General features: G+C 50.2%; 4 protein-coding genes across 4 annotated transcripts; 1 reads left to right on the top strand and 3 right to left on the bottom strand.

The window, feature by feature from the left end:
* Nucleotides 1–5,481: 5,481 nt before the first annotated feature.
* MIND_01100000 (uncharacterized protein) lies at nucleotides 5,482–6,878 on the bottom strand (the record flags this gene model as incomplete). Its single annotated transcript, XM_037367568.1, has 2 exons — nucleotides 5,482–6,706; nucleotides 6,760–6,878. The coding sequence occupies 2 exons, from the start codon at nucleotides 6,876–6,878 to the stop codon at nucleotides 5,482–5,484; spliced, it is 1,344 nt and encodes a 447-aa protein (XP_037216962.1).
* Nucleotides 6,879–7,575: 697 nt separating this feature from the next.
* MIND_01099900 (uncharacterized protein) lies at nucleotides 7,576–8,862 on the top strand (the record flags this gene model as incomplete). The annotated part of the gene is made up of 3 exons (XM_037367567.1): nucleotides 7,576–8,148; nucleotides 8,205–8,538; nucleotides 8,591–8,862. The coding sequence occupies 3 exons, from the start codon at nucleotides 7,576–7,578 to the stop codon at nucleotides 8,860–8,862; spliced, it is 1,179 nt and encodes a 392-aa protein (XP_037216961.1).
* A 735-nt stretch (nucleotides 8,863–9,597) lies between these two features.
* Nucleotides 9,598–12,613, bottom strand: MIND_01099800 (Phospholipase A-2-activating protein; the record flags this gene model as incomplete). The annotated part of the gene is made up of 12 exons (XM_037367566.1): nucleotides 9,598–9,892; nucleotides 9,942–10,429; nucleotides 10,482–10,568; nucleotides 10,620–11,005; nucleotides 11,059–11,218; nucleotides 11,265–11,569; nucleotides 11,620–11,759; nucleotides 11,809–11,935; nucleotides 11,984–12,087; nucleotides 12,133–12,289; nucleotides 12,341–12,518; nucleotides 12,569–12,613. The coding sequence occupies 12 exons, from the start codon at nucleotides 12,611–12,613 to the stop codon at nucleotides 9,598–9,600; spliced, it is 2,472 nt and encodes an 823-aa protein (XP_037216960.1).
* Nucleotides 12,614–13,927: 1,314 nt separating this feature from the next.
* On the bottom strand, nucleotides 13,928–17,182 carry MIND_01099700 (HORMA domain-containing protein; the record flags this gene model as incomplete). The annotated part of the gene is made up of 16 exons (XM_037367565.1): nucleotides 16,984–17,182; nucleotides 16,825–16,934; nucleotides 16,618–16,683; nucleotides 16,546–16,565; nucleotides 16,462–16,492; nucleotides 16,270–16,413; nucleotides 16,169–16,220; nucleotides 15,946–16,120; nucleotides 15,489–15,897; nucleotides 15,202–15,439; nucleotides 14,976–15,151; nucleotides 14,865–14,926; nucleotides 14,671–14,814; nucleotides 14,563–14,623; nucleotides 14,458–14,482; nucleotides 13,928–14,409 (listed from the first exon to the last, which is right to left on the bottom strand). The coding sequence occupies exons 1-16, from the start codon at nucleotides 17,021–17,023 to the stop codon at nucleotides 13,928–13,930; spliced, it is 2,235 nt and encodes a 744-aa protein (XP_037216959.1). The 5' UTR covers nucleotides 17,024–17,182.
* Between the last annotated feature and the right edge of the window lie 162 nt (nucleotides 17,183–17,344).

The raw sequence follows: 17,344 nt of genomic DNA, 5'->3' as shown, positions 1-17,344 counted from the left end.
TTTTTCACTATAAGTCTACCTGTAAGTGATCTGATCCATAAAGGCTACAACCATATAGTATACACTGCTGATAGTATATATGAGATGGGATAAGGCCACAGGCGGCAGAGAGCCAAACCATGACCTTGCTGGACATATGTCATACTTTCAGACTTGAAATTTTCTCAAAGACTATAAGTATATGTAGATATTTCAATTTTATGTAATACCAACAGCTCAACTGGCTGCAAACTGGCTGCACCAGGATTAGTGAGCATCAAGATGGCAGGTCAATATGGCAAGAGACTGCAGTTCCCACCAGAAGATGTAGCCGAATCCTAGTATAACAACTGCAAATTGCATGAGTTAATCTCCATCATCTGGGTGGTGGTGTTAAAAACAATGCTTTGGAGCACTAGGAATACAGTTTCCAGGTCAGTGAGTACAGGTCCAAATAATGATGTAGACCGCGGCTGAACAAATTTGCTCGATATTAGTCTACATCATAGACACTGCCTCATAGGCTGTCAGCGGTGATAACAAATTTTGGTTATACATACTTTACTCAGACTTAACTGCTATTACCCTTTGAAGACTATTTGTCCTCAACACTTTAGATGGTCTCATGAAAAGGTATTTGTCAAATATGCATTAGTGTCTGAGCAGTCCATCAAACTAGTGTAAACCTGCTAGACATAGTTACATCATCCAGTCACAGTAGTTACTCTCTCTCCCCTGTACTTGATCCTTGCAGAATACAGCACAGTTCCATTGACTTGGCTGTCTGATTCCCTCAGTGTTTCCTGGGTGGCCTCCAGGTTTCCAACTAGCTGTGTGTGGAAGTTACAAGTTTATGCAAAACCTGCACACCTGGCCCCAGGTACTTATTACCAGAGGCATGGACAGTTAGTTGTTGTTGCCTAAAGGCTTTAGAGGCTGAGTGTGCACCCCGTTCCCGTGCATAGTATGATTGAAGGGTGGTGTGACCGTGTGAGACCCTGATGTGCACTTTGTTGGTATGTGCTTTGTTAACCTATAGTTGTGGCAAAGCAGTTGTTATAAATTTAAAACAAACCATGAACATCTAGTCAGCAGCGGGTTTGATGTATCCAGTTACCCATCTAACACATGATGTTACACATCAAGCCATACTAAGCAATTGCCAACTAGCTATGGCGAAGCACAAGCCATAGCTAGTGATAGATAAGGTAGTGAGTGACACATGTAAAGTAGGCAAAATACTATTTATTATACTATTATGACCATGATCTTTGAGTTTTATTATCATGACTTTTATGTCACACTCACTTTGACACTAAATTTGAAGTGTCTTGCTTTTCTACTCTGCAGTTGCTGTATTTCAACCCACCCACCTTCCCCTCCTGCGGCTTTAGGGTGGTCTGTCTCCTGTTATGTGGTCACCCAGAGTTGTGTCAAGTGGGGCTGCTGTGACTACAGTGCCTCTTCTGGCTTTGTCAGCCAAGCACCTGGAGTGGCTTTTGGCCTCACCCAGACACAGTAAATCTGGCAGGTCTTTCATTCCCACTCAAAGATCTGCTTTTTCCACAGCCATTTTATACAAGCTGCCTAAAGCCTACCTTATTAGTGGTCTATATGCAAAACATACCTCAATAAAGGGGAATAGGGTACAACTGGGGGGGGGGGAATGACAAGCTGGGGAAGACCTAAGCAAAGACTAGCAGTTGTTTTTTGATAGTGCATATTTAGAGGGAGCAGGAAGAAAAGGCAACAGTCTGAATTGATTAGTGTGGCAACATCATGTGGCTACATCCTAAAAAGGATAATCAAAACACTGCCACTCCCAATATAAGGTTGCTGGTTTTCATCTTCACATAGAGAGCTGAAACTTCAGTTCGGCAATCATATATTATATCAAGTGTATATACAATTTTTGTATACTAATAGTCCTTGGCTAGCGCTGACTCCAGACACTACACTATGAGATATAGTATAATAAGAGCCTTCAATGATAATTAGTCTTGTTATTTCTTACACTTATCCAGGCCTCCCAGGAAGCTTCACCAAAGGGGTGGTCTGAAAAAATTCTCGATTTGGGCCTCAAATACCCAGTTTTGGACAAATTTTTACCATCTCTTGGAGTGAACATAACATAAACTGTCAGACTGTGGGTCAGGCTGTGCAAGGTCTTTTCCTAAGAATGCACGCCCAGAACAGAACAGACAGATCGTCAGGCCTGCAAGTAGGGCAAGCAGGGTAGATCGAAACCAAAAGGCCCCGTTAACTCGGTCCCTTGTTGCTGTCAGTGGTTGAAGGTTTGAATCGGGTCGTGTCGGGCCCGAGGAGTCAGTAGTTCCCCCTTGCATGGAGAGAGTAGTTCTTTAGACAATCTAAGTAATAGAGTACATGGTACACTACCGCGCATTATACGTGGGCCCGCAAAGAGGTGATCGGACACCCTGTCCTGCTCCTCCTCACCCCGTTCCTGGCCGCAGAGGGGATGATCGTACATCCCTTGCAGGCCAGACACTACTCCTAACCACCTAGCTCTCCTCCCCAGTCCCCTGGTGTCGAGTTGGGCTCGGCAATGGCTTGACACGTCGTTCTCGGTCACGTGCTTCCCACGTGTGCATTCCTCCTACTGGGGCACCTGTTCCCCGTCTTCACGTGCTGCGTGTTGCGGGCCTGTGATAGCCCGATACCAGCGCTGGAGCGGACGGGCTAGTGTAAACCCGTTACACACTCTTTACCTCTCTATGTCACAGTAGTTACTTCTTCTCCTGTACCCTCAGCATCTTCAGAATATAGCATAGTCTCATTGACTTGGCTGCTGGTCCCCTCAGTGTTTCCCAATTGACCATTGGGTTTCCACTTTTTTTTCAATCACAACTACGCTATCTACTCCACTTCAGCTACATGGCATCAGAACAACGACACCCTCGACCTCGCCCCACGCTCAACAGCTCGGCCCCGCTTCTCCCTCCCTTGGAGTCCTCTCGCCGTCGCCGGACGCCGTCGGCCGAACCGGGCGAAGCCATGGAGCCCGAGCACGTGGACGATGCCACGCTGTCGCCGCGTGCTTCTTTTCGCTCCCACCACCCATCCCACTCTCTTGCTGGCGCTTCAGCCCACCCCGCTGCATCTCGCCCAGCCGTCTCGCCACCCGACCACGTCCTCGCGTCGCCCACGTCGCCTCCCGCCCTTCCGCTGCTGCCCCCGACGACCGTGGACGCGTCATTCCGCCATCCAGCTGCCGTCCCACCGTCTCGCGCTTTCAGCCTGCTCGTGACGGGCCGCCGCATTTGAAAAGCGGCTACTTTGCCTCTGCTGCTCCGTTTCACGCGACCTACCGCTCTCACTCGCCTTCGCAGCCCGTGTCTCACTCTCCTGCGCTGTCTCCCCGCCTTTCCCACTCTCCCTCCCACCATCAAACGCGTTCTCGCTCGTGTTCTGCCTCGCTTGCTCATTCCCGCTCCCCTTCACCCTCTCCTCCGCGTTCCCGCCCTGCTCGTACTCGGAAACACCGCACAATGACGAAGCTCGAGTGTCCCAAGCTGGTGGACAAGCCGAATGCTCAGTCTATCGAGCTTTGGCTCGGCGCGTGCGAGGACATATTTGAACATCACGAGGATATGAACGACGGAGAAGAATTACGCGACCGCACGAAGGTCCGCATGGCCGGTATGCGTATGGAGGAACAGACAGCGAAGGTTTGGTGGGGCAAGAATCGCGAGGCTCTGAAGGCTGCAACTTGGGACAGCTTCAAAACGAAGCTCAAGGACCGCTTTGTCCAGAGCAATTGGCGCATTTTTGCGCTGGGCAACTTCTTCGACATCCACCAAGGCCGCTCCTCGTTTGCCGACTTTGTGGCCCGCCTCGAAACCGCTTCCGATGCGCTCACGACTGCCGGACCTGCATACGCGGTCGATAGTGGCATGCTGAAGAACCATCTGCTTTTCCATGCTCACCCGACTCTTCGTCTCCGCACTTGTGGCTCTCCAAGTTTCCAGTTCGCGTCTATGACGGTCGAGCAGCTGGTGGCAGAAATGACTGTGATTTGGGAAATTATGGTGAAAGAGAATGTTGTCAAGGTGGTTGACTGTTCCGGCACGACCTCTCTCCCTGCGTCGGTGACGACAAGCACCTCCTCTGTCTCTACCACTGCTCCGCCTACTACTTCCACCTCTGTTCCGAATGCTGCCTTGCCGAGATTGACACCAGCGGAGAAAGATGCTCTAAAGGCTGCGGGCGGTTGCTACCGTTGTCGTCGCTCGCCTTCCAGTCCTGGCTGGGTCAACCACCAGTCGCACAACTGCCCAGGTGACCCCGCCAATGGCATTCCCCCTCGCCACAGTGTCTTCGCAGTCCTCCCGCATCTGGAGTCCGATGATGATAATGGGTTGTGGGACGACTACGACAGCCCAAGTGATGTCGGAACGGACGACTCTGATCTGGCTTACCGTTGATCGCCCTGCATCTGTCTGCTGTCCCTGCCGTCAGCTATCATTTGTTTACCTTACGCCGACTTTAATTCCCTTCTTCTTTCGGGCCCCTTGTTCCCTCTCATCTCTGGCGCAATGGCTGTCCTGCTTGTGGGCGGGTGTTCGAGGATGCGTGCCATCGAGTTTAGACGATATTGTCGCTGGTGCTGATGGACATTTGTTGGTTCTTCATTATTTCTTTTGGACTTGATGAAATGTTTTAGAGGTGGGGAGGGTGTAAACCCGTTACACACTCTTTACCTCTCTATGTCACAGTAGTTACTTCTTCTCCTATACCCTCAGCATCTCCAGAATATAGCATAGTCTCATTGACTTGGCTGCTGGTCCCCTCAGTGTTTCCCAATTGGCCATTGGGTTTCCAGCTGGGTCTTATCAGTGACATAAACTATGTTATCAAATGGTCTTTCCTGTAGTAAAAATATAGGAAAGATATTTTCGCCAGTGTGGTGACACATAATTCAATAATCGGCAGCAACTTGGCGGCAACTGTTGTCTTCCAAGCCCACAAATACCCAAAAAGCTTTGAACAAGGAAATTGTCATTTTAGGGCCTCAAATACTCAAATTTTTGGACCACCCTTTGGTGGAGCTTCCTGGGCCTACTTATTCAAATAATGTCCTTTTCTCTCAGTTGATTTTGAATTTTCTCCCAGTACAGTATATTAAATATTAAATATTCAAACAAAAGTATTACCAGTGTAAAATGCCCAATGTGTGGGAACTTGAAATACCCCGTGGGTTTCTGCTAGTATTTGATATGTAAATATGGGAGGTAGCTTACATACAACGACTCGGAGGCATTACTGCCTGCCTGCCGCGGTGCCGTTATATAATGTTTGAGAAATACATGTAGGATGTAAGTATTTACTTTTTTTGCGAAATATTTTTTGACACATAACTTGCCTTGCCCGAACAGCATAATAAAAGTGATGGATGCCAAGTTACAGTACCAAAAAAAAAAAAAAAGACACGGTCACGTGAAACTGTGTCCACGCATCCTTTTACATTATACGTTGGTATATTCACTCATTAAGTATACTTGCACATATTTCTGATAGCCAAGGCATGCTATCCCCGCTGAATGCCTCCCTTAATGCAGCCCGCAACGGATCCAGGTCGTTCGATGAGAAGCCCGAGTCGGTGGTGTCTGGGGGCGGTGAAATCAAGCCTGTCGCCTCACGCTCAGCCTCGTCAAGCAGCGCGCGAGTTTCGTGCGGCAACGCGGTGACGAAGAGCAGCTGTGGCACTGTGTCCCGCGCGAGAATGACGTCACGCACGCCTTTGCACTGGACAAGCGCGATGTTATCGAGGAGCGAGTCCAATATGGCGTCGTGGATGGGAAGCCATTTTCCCGGGATTGCGTCTGCGACGTTCTCTGGCACCTGGACATCGGGGTCCATCGTAATTCGCCAGTCCATCGGTGTTACGGGGTTTAAATTTGGCGTGGCGGGTGCTGGAAGCGACGGGCCGGGGTGCCGTGGGCGCATTTGGGAGACATCCAAGGCGCTGGATAACGATGCAGGAGCGGGAGGGGGTTGCAGTGCAGTTAAAGTTGGTGCAGGCGTAGTTGGCAGACTATAGGGCGGCGTTGGAAGGGTTAGGGTTGGATGTAGGGGTGCTGTGAATTTCGGCCGCATTTTGGTGGCATTCAAACCGTCTAATAATGACGATGGCGGCGCCATCGGAGCCGGGGAGGGTTGCGACAGAGGCAAAGTCGCATTCGAGTGACTTGGGCCAGCGTTCATGCCATAATCAAAGGCCGGTTGTTGCTGCTGCCAATATGCATGCTGAGCTTGCGCGTTCAGGGAATGAGCTGCTTGGTGGGAGTGAACGACAGGATTTGGAGGTGGTTGGTGATAAGCGGCGTTTGGAGGAGGGGGTCCTGAGATATATGGATGTTGGACTGTTAGCACTGGATGTGGAGGAAACTGGGTGGCAACTGAAAAGCGAGCTCCAACAGCAATGCCAAAATGCACCGCCAGCCCCTCCGGTATCCTACCGCGCTTGTCGGGGTCGGCGCGTCCAACAGGCATCAACCGGAATTTCTTGACCTCCTTTGGATAAAGCGTGGCCCATTTCGGCGCGAGGCAGCGCAGCCGGTGTGTGTCAATCGCATTCTTGAGCTTCACCCGTTCGTAGGCATTACCCAGTGGCAGCGGAAGATTGTTAGCGAGGGCGGCCCGCTCGCAGACCGGGATGCCGGTGGTGCTCGTGAGGTGGGAGTTGCGCGCGTTGACAGTTTTGAAGCTGAGACGCGTTAGTGAGTTAAAGTCGCAGTAATAGTGAAAAAGGTGACCAACCGGCGAAAGCAGACAGGACAAAAGGCGGTGCGATCCGCTTCGGCCTGAGCGTCGGTTGTCGCAGCAGGCAGGTTCATGTTGGCGTTGTTGTTTGGGAGAGGCTGGACAGAGTCGGCCATGGATGTTGGTACAGAGGAAAGTCGGTTACACTGGTCACGAGAAATCAAGTCGAACTATGCTAGAAGACAATGCACTCGTCGCTTTGTCGTGCTGATGCACCGGGCAATACCCATTTTGTGTCTGCTTTGGCCCAAACAACCATTTATGCATGGTTATGAACAGGGCTGCCGCGGAGAATTAGAAGAAGATGAATGATTGGCGTTGAAGGGGGAGAAGATGTGTCGAAGCACAGACCCATGGGCCGTGACCTGACGCACACAACATCAAACTTTTACATCGCTTTGAATTGACGACACTGCCACGTCTTAAAGAGCTGGGCGGCAGTCAGATGGCGAGTTGGCGACTATTCGTGTCTTGAATGTTGTCAGTATCTCTACTAGGCGCTGTAACTAATGTTGGGGGTTGAGGCCGACTTACTGCACATGCGAATCCTCGATGAATAGCGGCTCAAGCCGCGGCAAAACGCGGGGACAATGATTCGTGACAGGCTCAGGCTGCTTCGCTAAACGTCGATGGAAGTTTTGCGATTCTGGTCGCAAGTGCTCGATAGGCCAAATCGTTGGCCTGTTGGAACTCTGAAAGTATTATGTAACCAATCATTTCGGAGAATTTCTTTAGAGTTTTGATGACATCACGGGATGTCTCACATCGCATTACACCAGATTACACCTTGGTTGAAGTTGGTTCCGCCCAATCATGAGCCAAACAGAAGGCCCAAGTCCGCGACGTTCCCCAGCGCGACATGCCAAGTCCCCCACAGACCATGCTGCTGCCGCCGATGCTGCCCGCCAAAAACAACTCGCCGACCACCTCGAAATGTATCCGCCCAACACTGTCGTCCCGGGTTCTGAGGGCTGGACTGCTCCTGCTTTCCGTATCTTCCTCGAGTCAAGCATCATGGGCAGCCGCGAGGAGGTACAGCCTGGCCACCGCTACTACCCCATCCATGCGTATATCTTGACAGCGTTCAACCACCTCCTTGCATCGGACAGGGCACTGAAGGAGATCATCACGCCCATTCTCTCCAGTATTGTGAGATTGGGTCGAGCTCCGATCTTGCGTCCAACAGAGCAACGCGGCCGAATTAGCATCTCTGACGTCGAAGAAGCGCTCAAGACGGGAATGCCAAATGTTTTCATCCGAACATTGGCGAAACCAACCCAATCTGGACCGCCCGCAGAGTTCCCATGGGGGACGGTTGGCACTAACTCGGAAAACGACGCGATAGAGCTGAGCATCTGCAAAGAGCTTTGCGATGTCCTCTGTCCGGTGCGTGTCTACTCCTTGGTTACAGTCTGTCTTGCTTATTACATTTGGCTTTCCAGCTGACACCCATCCCTAACGCGGCCTTGCAGGAGTCATTCAAGCTCATCCTCCTCGTGACGATCGAGCATGAACTGATGCACGTCCTCACAAAGTTGTTTTTTGGCTATACCTTCATAACCCCACAACTACCAAACCTACAAAAGGACCGCGACGCCTCAGGCAACAGAATTGGGGAGTCAGGACGGACTTTTGAGATGTCCTACATTGGTTTCCAAATCCAAGCTGAATGGGCTCTCCCTCTTGTCGAGCCCACTTCTGATGGTTTCCCAAACCTCGAGAAAATGGTCGCATTGGTGGCACAGATGCTGCAAGGGTGCCAAGTTTTCCGACTGGGTATGCCTCACAATCAGGTCCTCTTCATTGAATGACGTGTCCTATTATACAGAGCCGCAAGACGTTCACAATATGGTCGCGTCTTTCTCAAGCAAGGATATATGGATTCCCATGCTCAAAGAGTCATATCTGCCTCTACCCCCAATCAACACTAACTGCACCCTGCGGTACAGTGTGTCTTTGCAAGGCCTTGAGGACGACGAGGAGGAAGAGCCCGAGTCAAACAATCAGAACAGCTACCGTTTGGACACAGGCTGTGGCACCCACTCACTCCAGTGGGATTCATCGCGTGGGTTGGGCATCTCCTTTCATCCTCAACCATGATAATCCTAGTGTACATTTACAACATAACAGTAAAATACTCCATATTAAATTTCTTCTCCAGCAATATTTTGAATATAATCCCATAGTCTCTTTGTCGTGACAACTTGAAATTTTACATGGATTGCTTTCCGCCTTGACCTGGATCGCGACGACAATCTGGCTGGGGGCCGATTCTCCTTCCTTCAAGTTTTCCTGCCCAGCTCCTCCTCTTTCTTCTTCCGCAGCCGGATTGCGTCAAACACCCAGTCACGCTTCAAGTTTGCCTTTTCCCCCGCGCCAAACTCACCCCGTCATCGTGACCCCGAGGAAGTGTTCCAATGCATAAAACCCTCACCATCGACTATGCTGTCCTCATGGCTAGAGAAATCGTGTTAGCTGTAGATGGCGGTGAAGAGAAAACCGTCTAGACAGGCCAAGTCGACGTAACGGTTCAGCAGGCATCAATCATGCTTGGTACAACAGAACGGACGGTTGCATACTGTTCGTTTCAGTGTCTTCAGAGATGGTCGTGCTCGAGGATGGGACAGTATTGATCCAGTTTTACCTCGAAATGCGGTCGATTCATCATGCTTTTTTTTTTTTACAAATTGCGTGTCTCTAAAAATGAAGTGTGACTCGTGTGCTGAAACCACGGCGGTCATCAATGTCCATACTTGTATAACAACACAACTGACCCATGGCCGCGAACACATACGGCTTGCCCCATATCGTGAAGGAAATTTTCGCCAACACTCTCTACAACACCCCGCTGACCAACAACGCCCCGATCTCCACAACGACGCCTCGGATGCGCTCTTCGTTGAACCGCCCCGGCAGGTCCTTTATCGCACGTCCCACAAGGGCTGTCTGTGCAGCATCGAGGGGAACTTGGTGTTGTTTTGACGCATAAACGATGTTCCCAAGGCCAACCAGCGCGCGGTAAACGCTCTCTGAATCGCTCTTCTCCGTGGTGAGGACCTCCGCGATCATGGTGAGGTGAGCAGACCGCGTCGTCGAGTCCATTGGCGTAAAGAGGGAGATGCACGATACGCTTAACAAAAAAATTAGCGTCGTCTTGTCAAAAGACACCAAACACCCACTTCAAAAGCATCGTCGCCCTCGGTTTCCTTTGTGTGGGAGAGAGTTTATCGTATCCAGCAGCAGAGGCTACTTGTAGCCTCTCAGCGAGCCACGTGCCGTCCGTTGCGCCCGCGGCCTCCTGCATCACATTCGCCAACGCGCGGAACACCAACATGACGTTCATCTCCGCTGGCTTGCTGGGCGAAGGAAGCGGTGGCGGTGAAGATGATGTCCAGTCCGCTGCGGAAAAGAGGGCCGAGAAAAGGCGCTCTTTTATGCCAGCCGGACGAACAGCCTCAGGACAGTAGGCGACGACAAGACGAGCAAGGTCCAGCACGGGAAGTCGCAATGATGAAGGCCACCTTTCGAGAATGTGGATTAGAGCATCAACGTGGGCAGCGCTAAGTGGGTTTGTTGGTCGGCTTCCAGTTGAACATTGCTGAACATAGTTGAATGACTCGTCGATGGCCCGAATTTCTTCAGGATAGAACGCTAACGTCATTGTCGACTGCATAGACTATGAACACCAAGGATTGTGACCAACAGCTCTAAATACTCACGATCTCCGACTGTAAGCCGTCATTGTATTGGTGAAGTTTGGCTTTCATCGCTGGAAGGTTTCCTTCTTTGAGTAGTACAGGTTGCACCTGCGTGAAGTTTTACTTGAGAGAACATTGGCAAACCGTAAGCAGACTCACGACGGGTAATACACTAGAAACAGGTTTGGATGGTGGGGGCGAAGCGGCAGCTTGTGCTCCACCTCCGGAATATCGTGATGCACCAGTATATGGGTCCATATAGCTCGAAGCGGGCGCATTATTCGACACTGGGGCAGAGCTCGTATATCTTGAAGCACCGGTGTAAGGGTCCATATAAGACGACGCTGGGCCAGACGCAGCAGACGACTGGGCAGAGCTCCGATACCGTGAGGCACCTGTGAATGGATCGACATAATTCTCGCCGCCCTGAGGCCCGAGCATTTGGCCTGGTGTATTTTGGTAGATGAAGTCGACGACGGTGGACACGTGACTAAGGGGAAGACCGTTGCGTTCCAAGAATCGTGTGGCTGCGTCAGCAGGGGCCTCTGACACGATAGTCTTGAGTAGTTGTTGCGTAGCTTTGACGGATCTGACTCACCCGTAATATTGTAGGGAAGCTTCAACGCAGGCTCGCCATCCTCAATCGCGACGCTCCAAACGTAGTCGTATTCTCGTCCTTCGAAGTATGCTTTGGGCTTCTCGCTCCCGGAGGGACCATCTGCTCGTTCTCCAATACGTTGCCAGGCATTACCATCCCACTACAAAGTAGTTAGACGGAGCGCAGAGAGAGAAGAGAATACTGACTTGGTATACCTCTGTCACGTCTCCCTTGGACACGAGCAGCGTTTGACCGACCTTTTTGCCAGGAGTGTTCAAGGCATCCGAAGCCTCGACCTTGACTTGCTCAACATCGTGTGCAGCCAAGGATTGTTGAGCAATGATATCGTCGTAAGATTTGAGATCGCCTTCTGATGCCCATCGTTGCTCCGCAGCGCTGAACACCCTGACATTCTTGTCGCTGGCCCCACTGACAATGTCTCCGTTCGGCATAGTGGAGACTGTCCAGACCGAGATGGCTGGATGAACAAGCACCTGGGCGCATTCACCATCTATTCCCCAATCGGGTCAACTCTTGAAACTTGAAGAAGTAATGCCCTACCCTTCCATACTCGCACTGTTCGATCCTCACTGGAAGAGACCAGATCTCCACTTGGTAGAACGGCCAGTTGGTAGATAAATGAAGTGTGGCCGGTAAGGGAGTATATTAGGTCGCCGTTGACCGTCCATACCCGGATTTCACTGTGAATAAAGAGTCAAAAAGACTATCGGTACGCCGGATAGCACTGACTTGTCGGCGCATGAAGCGAATCCAATGTCAGGAATCAGGGCTAATGACCGGACAACACCATTGTGAGGATTGAACGAATGGATGGCTTTGTTCTGCTTCCAAACCTTGATCGTTTTATCTGCCGAGCCTGAAATAGCTTCAGCAAGGGAAAGCAAGAGGTTGTAGAGACGCGCACCGGTGATGAATTGCTCTTCATTCACTGCCAACACATCCCACACGCTGTTCTCGTGTCCTTTCAGCTCGTACACTTGAGCGAAGTTTTTCCAAACGCGGGCTGTTCTAATTGACTTTGAGCTGGTGGCGCACTGTCGAAAGAAGACTTACGCGTCCCACGAGCAAGACACGATCTGCCCACCAGGTGTTGTCCTCAGTCCACAAACATTCCCCGAGTGGCCCAGTAGCGTGTAATCAGGGTCGTCCTTCGCTGGCTCAAGCGAGTAGACGTTGATAATGCCATCTTGGTCGCCGGTGACCGCGTAGCCTGACGGGACATTATCGACAAATGCGAAAGTTAAGCAGCAAACAGACTAACCCTTAGGCGCTTCGGCCGAGGGTGGGAGGTAGGCAACCGCGTTGACGTAGCGCGTGCTTGGGTGAAATACTGAGTCTTGTGCAAACGCTGGGGGGGTCGTTGCTCGCCAAACAATCGCGGTCGAATCACGGGAAGAGGAGAGAATAAGATCGTCGCTTGGCGTGCTCAATGCTCGAACCTAATTTCTTGTTGGCCTCCTCCATCGCGCTGAACGAACCCCAAACTCACATCTGAAGTGTGGCCAGCGAGGGTTGCGGACAGCTTGTAGGGCATTGGTGGAAGGTGAAGGAAAGAAATGGAAGGGTTTTGTTTATAAGCCGACACGCAAGTCCTAGATCTTGATACGATCGCACACACTTTCTTTTTATCCACAAATCCACATTGGGCACTTGTAGGTACAAACAAACTGTAAGGAAGAGGGAAAAAATGTGCACCACACTAACGAGCCCAACTGCCCTGGAACGACAACAGAAGGGAGATACGGAGGAGCAGTCTATGCCATGCACCATTACTTCATCTTCTGCGAGGGCCCCCACGATGCATCGTTCCCGAGTGGAACTGGTCGTTCACGAAAAAAGATCATGAGGGGAGTGAAAGAAAAATAAAAACTCGGCTGTCAGCCTTTTATAGACCGTTACGTATCGACATCACTTTAGGGCCGGCATCCCGATACCACCTCTCTTCAACTCATAGATCATGCCCCCAGTCCTGCTCGACGAGATAGCATTTAATATTCCGGTCGTCAGCAACATCTCCGAACCTAGCTCAGCCTAGATCTAGACCACCCAGACCACTGGTACGAGACAACGGAATACCAGCTCCCATCAAGCTGCCTCTCAAGGCCAATCACGACCACACTACCCAAAAATTCTCTCAATCAGCTCTAAGAATCGTTGGGCTTTCCACCTGACAGCCTGAATGCCGAGGCCGCCAGTACCCAGACCTGTAGCCTGATTCACTCGTAAATGGCACGCTGAGGAGTACTTGTTCTTACTGTCCCTGGGCGTTGAGTAAGTGCTAAAGCGAGTCTAACTAAGGCCACGATATCATTCGTTTCTAAAACACCATTTATTCTCACACATATATACGATTTGCACCCCAGAATCACCCGGCGAAAATAGACCAACAAAACGAATAAATCAGTACCCGGGCACGCATGCAAGAAGCAACTGGAAGCAACTCAGTCGCTGGAGCGCCACCGTCGACTAACACAGAAGGAACTAGTCCGGCAAGTAAACTCAGAGAGGCGGATATAGCTTTTCTCAGGCCGTCATATTTGGACTCTAACAGCGCCAGTTTTACTCGTAAGTAGTGTTTCCGAGCGCCAATGAGATTGAGTAGTGCGTTCGTGGGTTGTTCGCTGAGATAGTACACATATGGCCGAAGTATCGGAAGTTACTCCGACTGACTGGTGGTTAACTAACAACGCCATGTCCCCCCCGCCTTTCATAGTATATCCTTCCGTCCTTTGTTCAAGTATCGAGAGAGAGAGAGAGAGTTGATTCGTGAGCAGTAGCGATTCTAAGCATATGTTGCAGAGTAAAAGCTGAGTCCGTATCTTGTGAGGTATTCATTGGGTGGCGGTTATTACTCCGCAAGATCGACAGCGGCTGCGATGGAAATCTTGACCTTCTTGCGGCGCGGCGCCGAATCGCTTGAATCGGTATGAGCCCGTTTGCTGAGGATGGAGGGTCTAGCAGTGTTCAAAGTTTCGGCATTCGGCATCTGAGTGTCGTCTTGGGTTTGAGACTCGTCAATGATTGTCGTCAGAGGACGCGCTTTGATATCAGCCTTCTGCAAGATAACTGGGTAGCTGGTGAATCTCCATCTGAAGAATCGACAAACTTTCTGTGGCAGATCAAGCAGACGGCTTTCAATAGTTGGGTCGAAGTAGTCCTTGAATTCAGATGTCGACAGACAGGCGCGATTGAAGGTATATTTTGCTTTCTGCACATTCTTCCGTTGTTTTGTTTGCTTGCCTTTCGATTTCGATTTAGCTTTGGTTGCCTTGGACCGTGTCTCCAGAAAGCCGAGATCATCCATTTCCAGCGTATTCTCCACGATAAAGCCTGAGAAGCATGTCTAAGTTTGCAGTCATGTGGACCGAACTCGATTACCCTCGTTTTCCAGACGCTTGAACAACTGCCGAGCGAGTATATTATCGCAGCCTATGATTTATCATGACCTAGGAGTCAACGAAGCAGAAAAAAAAACTTGCCAACCAATTTAGCGAATTCCGCGACTACGGCAGGGTTGCGTGTCTCGGCCACCTTGATCGCTCGCCTAGATCAATTAGCACGAAAGCCAATAGCCGAATGGTCTCACTCTACCTAAAGAGAGCAAGGTCCTTGAATTTGGAAAGCATCTTCGGATAAAGGTCGACTTTGATGAGTTCCCAAGAATTGTCAGCGTGGACTCGACAGTCGAAACAAATAAAATCTTCAGGAATACGGTCATCCTTGGTAGAATGGAAGCTGGTTACGTTTGAGTCGGATTCATTGAGGGGAGCAGAGTCAAAACGCACCCCATACACCAGACGTGATATTGGCGCCCACAACCATGGCAGAAACAGAGCTCGTCATCGATCTGGTTCATTGGGTAAAGAATTCGAGAAGAATGTTCTGAGAAAGCTTACCATCACATCGCATTCGCATTGTAAACCGCGATCCTCAACCTGCTTGTCTTTATGCATTGGCCGTTTCGCTTTGGGTGTTGGCGGGTCTTCTTGAATGCATTGGTCACCCATTTCGGTGTCACTAAACGACCGGATTGGATCAACAACCTCTGGAACGGACATCTGAGTTTCCATATCTGCATATTGTAGTCAGAGATGAAGTCAAACGTCGCGGAGAATAGGTTACCCAGCATTTCCGTATCGTCGGTTAACATTTGGTTTTCGAGTGCTAGCGCCTGAAGTCGTTGAGTATCAATGTCAATTTGGGTTTCGATGTTTCGATCGGCAATAGTCGATGATGTGAGGATATCTGAGGGTGGCAATGAGTCGTTGCGATTGATGTCGCGATCTTGAGCTGCTGGAGGGAAGTCTGGGAATGACTGTGTCTGCTCCATATCGGTGTTTTCAAGTCTACCCAGCGCGTCCTAAACGGTGTCAGACAACACGAATCATGATCAAAGGCAAAGCCAGTACCAGCTCCTCGAGACGTGTCGGCACTGCCTGCGAGGTGCCTCCGAAATGCATCTCCACTTCCATCTCCTTTGAAATAGGCTCTATCCGGCCATCGGCATTCCTGACTCCGTATGGCATCATCCCGGCTTCCGAGTCGAACCGCAGGAGGTAACCCTCCTCCTCATCTCCTGGGCAGTCTAATAGGTCGTCGTCACCTTCGACAGCAGCATCCGCAGCCCAGACAATATTTCGTTTGTCTGCATCTTGCATCTGTTTTTCGGCTTGTTCAGCACGAACGGCAGCCTCTTCAATCGGTGTAAGAGGTGGCGGGCAGCCAGCTGGGTAGGAAACGGTTCCAGTGAATGTCGCATGTTCGTTTTCAGTAGACGATGGTAAATACGTCGCAATTGACGCAACGCTGAGATTAACGCTGAAACGGATTCAACCCATAGCCACGAGAGGTTATCTTGGGACGTACGAGTGATGGCCTGTCTCAACTTGACCCATCTTCCAGTTGTCTGGAACCTCGTCCATATCATGGGTCATGAAATACCACTTGTCCTTCTGTGCGTCACCCGCTTGAAAGTGTGGGGGCTCGTAGTCGGCAGGCGTGTCATCGGTGTAGAACAGCTTGAAGGCCGCGAATCGACGTTCTGCAGGAGGCATGAGTACAGGCAGTGAGACGCAGAAGAGCCAAATACTGGGCAGAACATCCATTTGGGTTGTGGAATGGATGAGAGTCTTCAATAATGTCTGAAGGTTTTAAAAGGTGCGTACACGACGATGAAGTTATCCGACAAACCTTGACACTCTTCTTGACATCTTTGAGGGTGGGAGCTTTCCCGTTCTTAACGGCAACGGAAACCGGGTCCTTGCCAGCGCGCTTCTTATTCTCGCCGACGCTCATGAGAGGTATTACAGTGTTTGTTCCAGGAATAGTATGGTACTGTAACGCATATTCTTAGTTGGAATGAAGCCTGAAACGATGACGCACGTGGAAATTGAAAGTGTATGCTTCGACGATGCTTTTGGAAGACTTGTGAGGCAAATAAACCAAGTTGGACTTGCGTTATCTTACTTGGTAGGATCCTTCTCGTCCTACGTAACGGTTCAGCTTGACCAGCTTGACGCGAACATTTCAATACCATACCAAATATATGGCGAAAATGAAGCTGCGAAGGTAGTGCTTTTGTAACGCATCGAATATACCATATTCCTGATAGAAAATCAAAAGACGTTCATGATAGTAGCTCGAGAACCCGCCAAGTAGTTGAGTATTTTGTCAGCCTCGTGAGTATAACCACGCGACATTGTCTATGACAGGTGAGAGGAGCAATAGAGGCATAGAGCTGCGCACCATGATCTTGAATCCGTTGACATTCTTCCCATTACGACTATCGATCGAGCTATTGGGGTCGGAAGAGGACTGGGAGGAAAGGAAGGAGTCGTCCGAACTAGTGAAGTGACCTAAGGAGGTCAGAAGATGTTGACGATACCAATGAGACATATGTCCTACTGTCGGTGAAGTTGTCGCTTGGTAGTAGATCCCTAGACATGTTTGAAGAAAGAAGGGGCGCAAGAGAAGAGCTTGCCTGAGAAAAGTTATGCAACCTAAACTGGCGCGTAAAAGGGTCTGTATAGCTAAGAGGCTCTGAGCTGATGTTGTGACAGCTTCCGTCCGTGTGCTTTGAGCTTGCATTTCGGATAGAGGTTATGGTCAAAAGCAAGTCGCGTCGACGAGAGTCACAAAATTTCGTGACCGTGACGTCACACCTACTTTCAAAGTGGTTTACTACACCTGGCCCAGGATAGGATACGATTAATACACGGCACGGTCCAGCGTATGAAAATCTTGAAACGACGCGGAAGCTAGCTTT

This window comes from Mycena indigotica (assembly GCF_014461135.1).
Source record: "Mycena indigotica strain 171206Taipei chromosome Unknown Mind.scaff0009, whole genome shotgun sequence".
Lineage (NCBI taxonomy): Eukaryota > Fungi > Basidiomycota > Agaricomycetes > Agaricales > Mycenaceae > Mycena > Mycena indigotica.
This window is presented reverse-complemented; position numbering and strand designations above follow the sequence as displayed.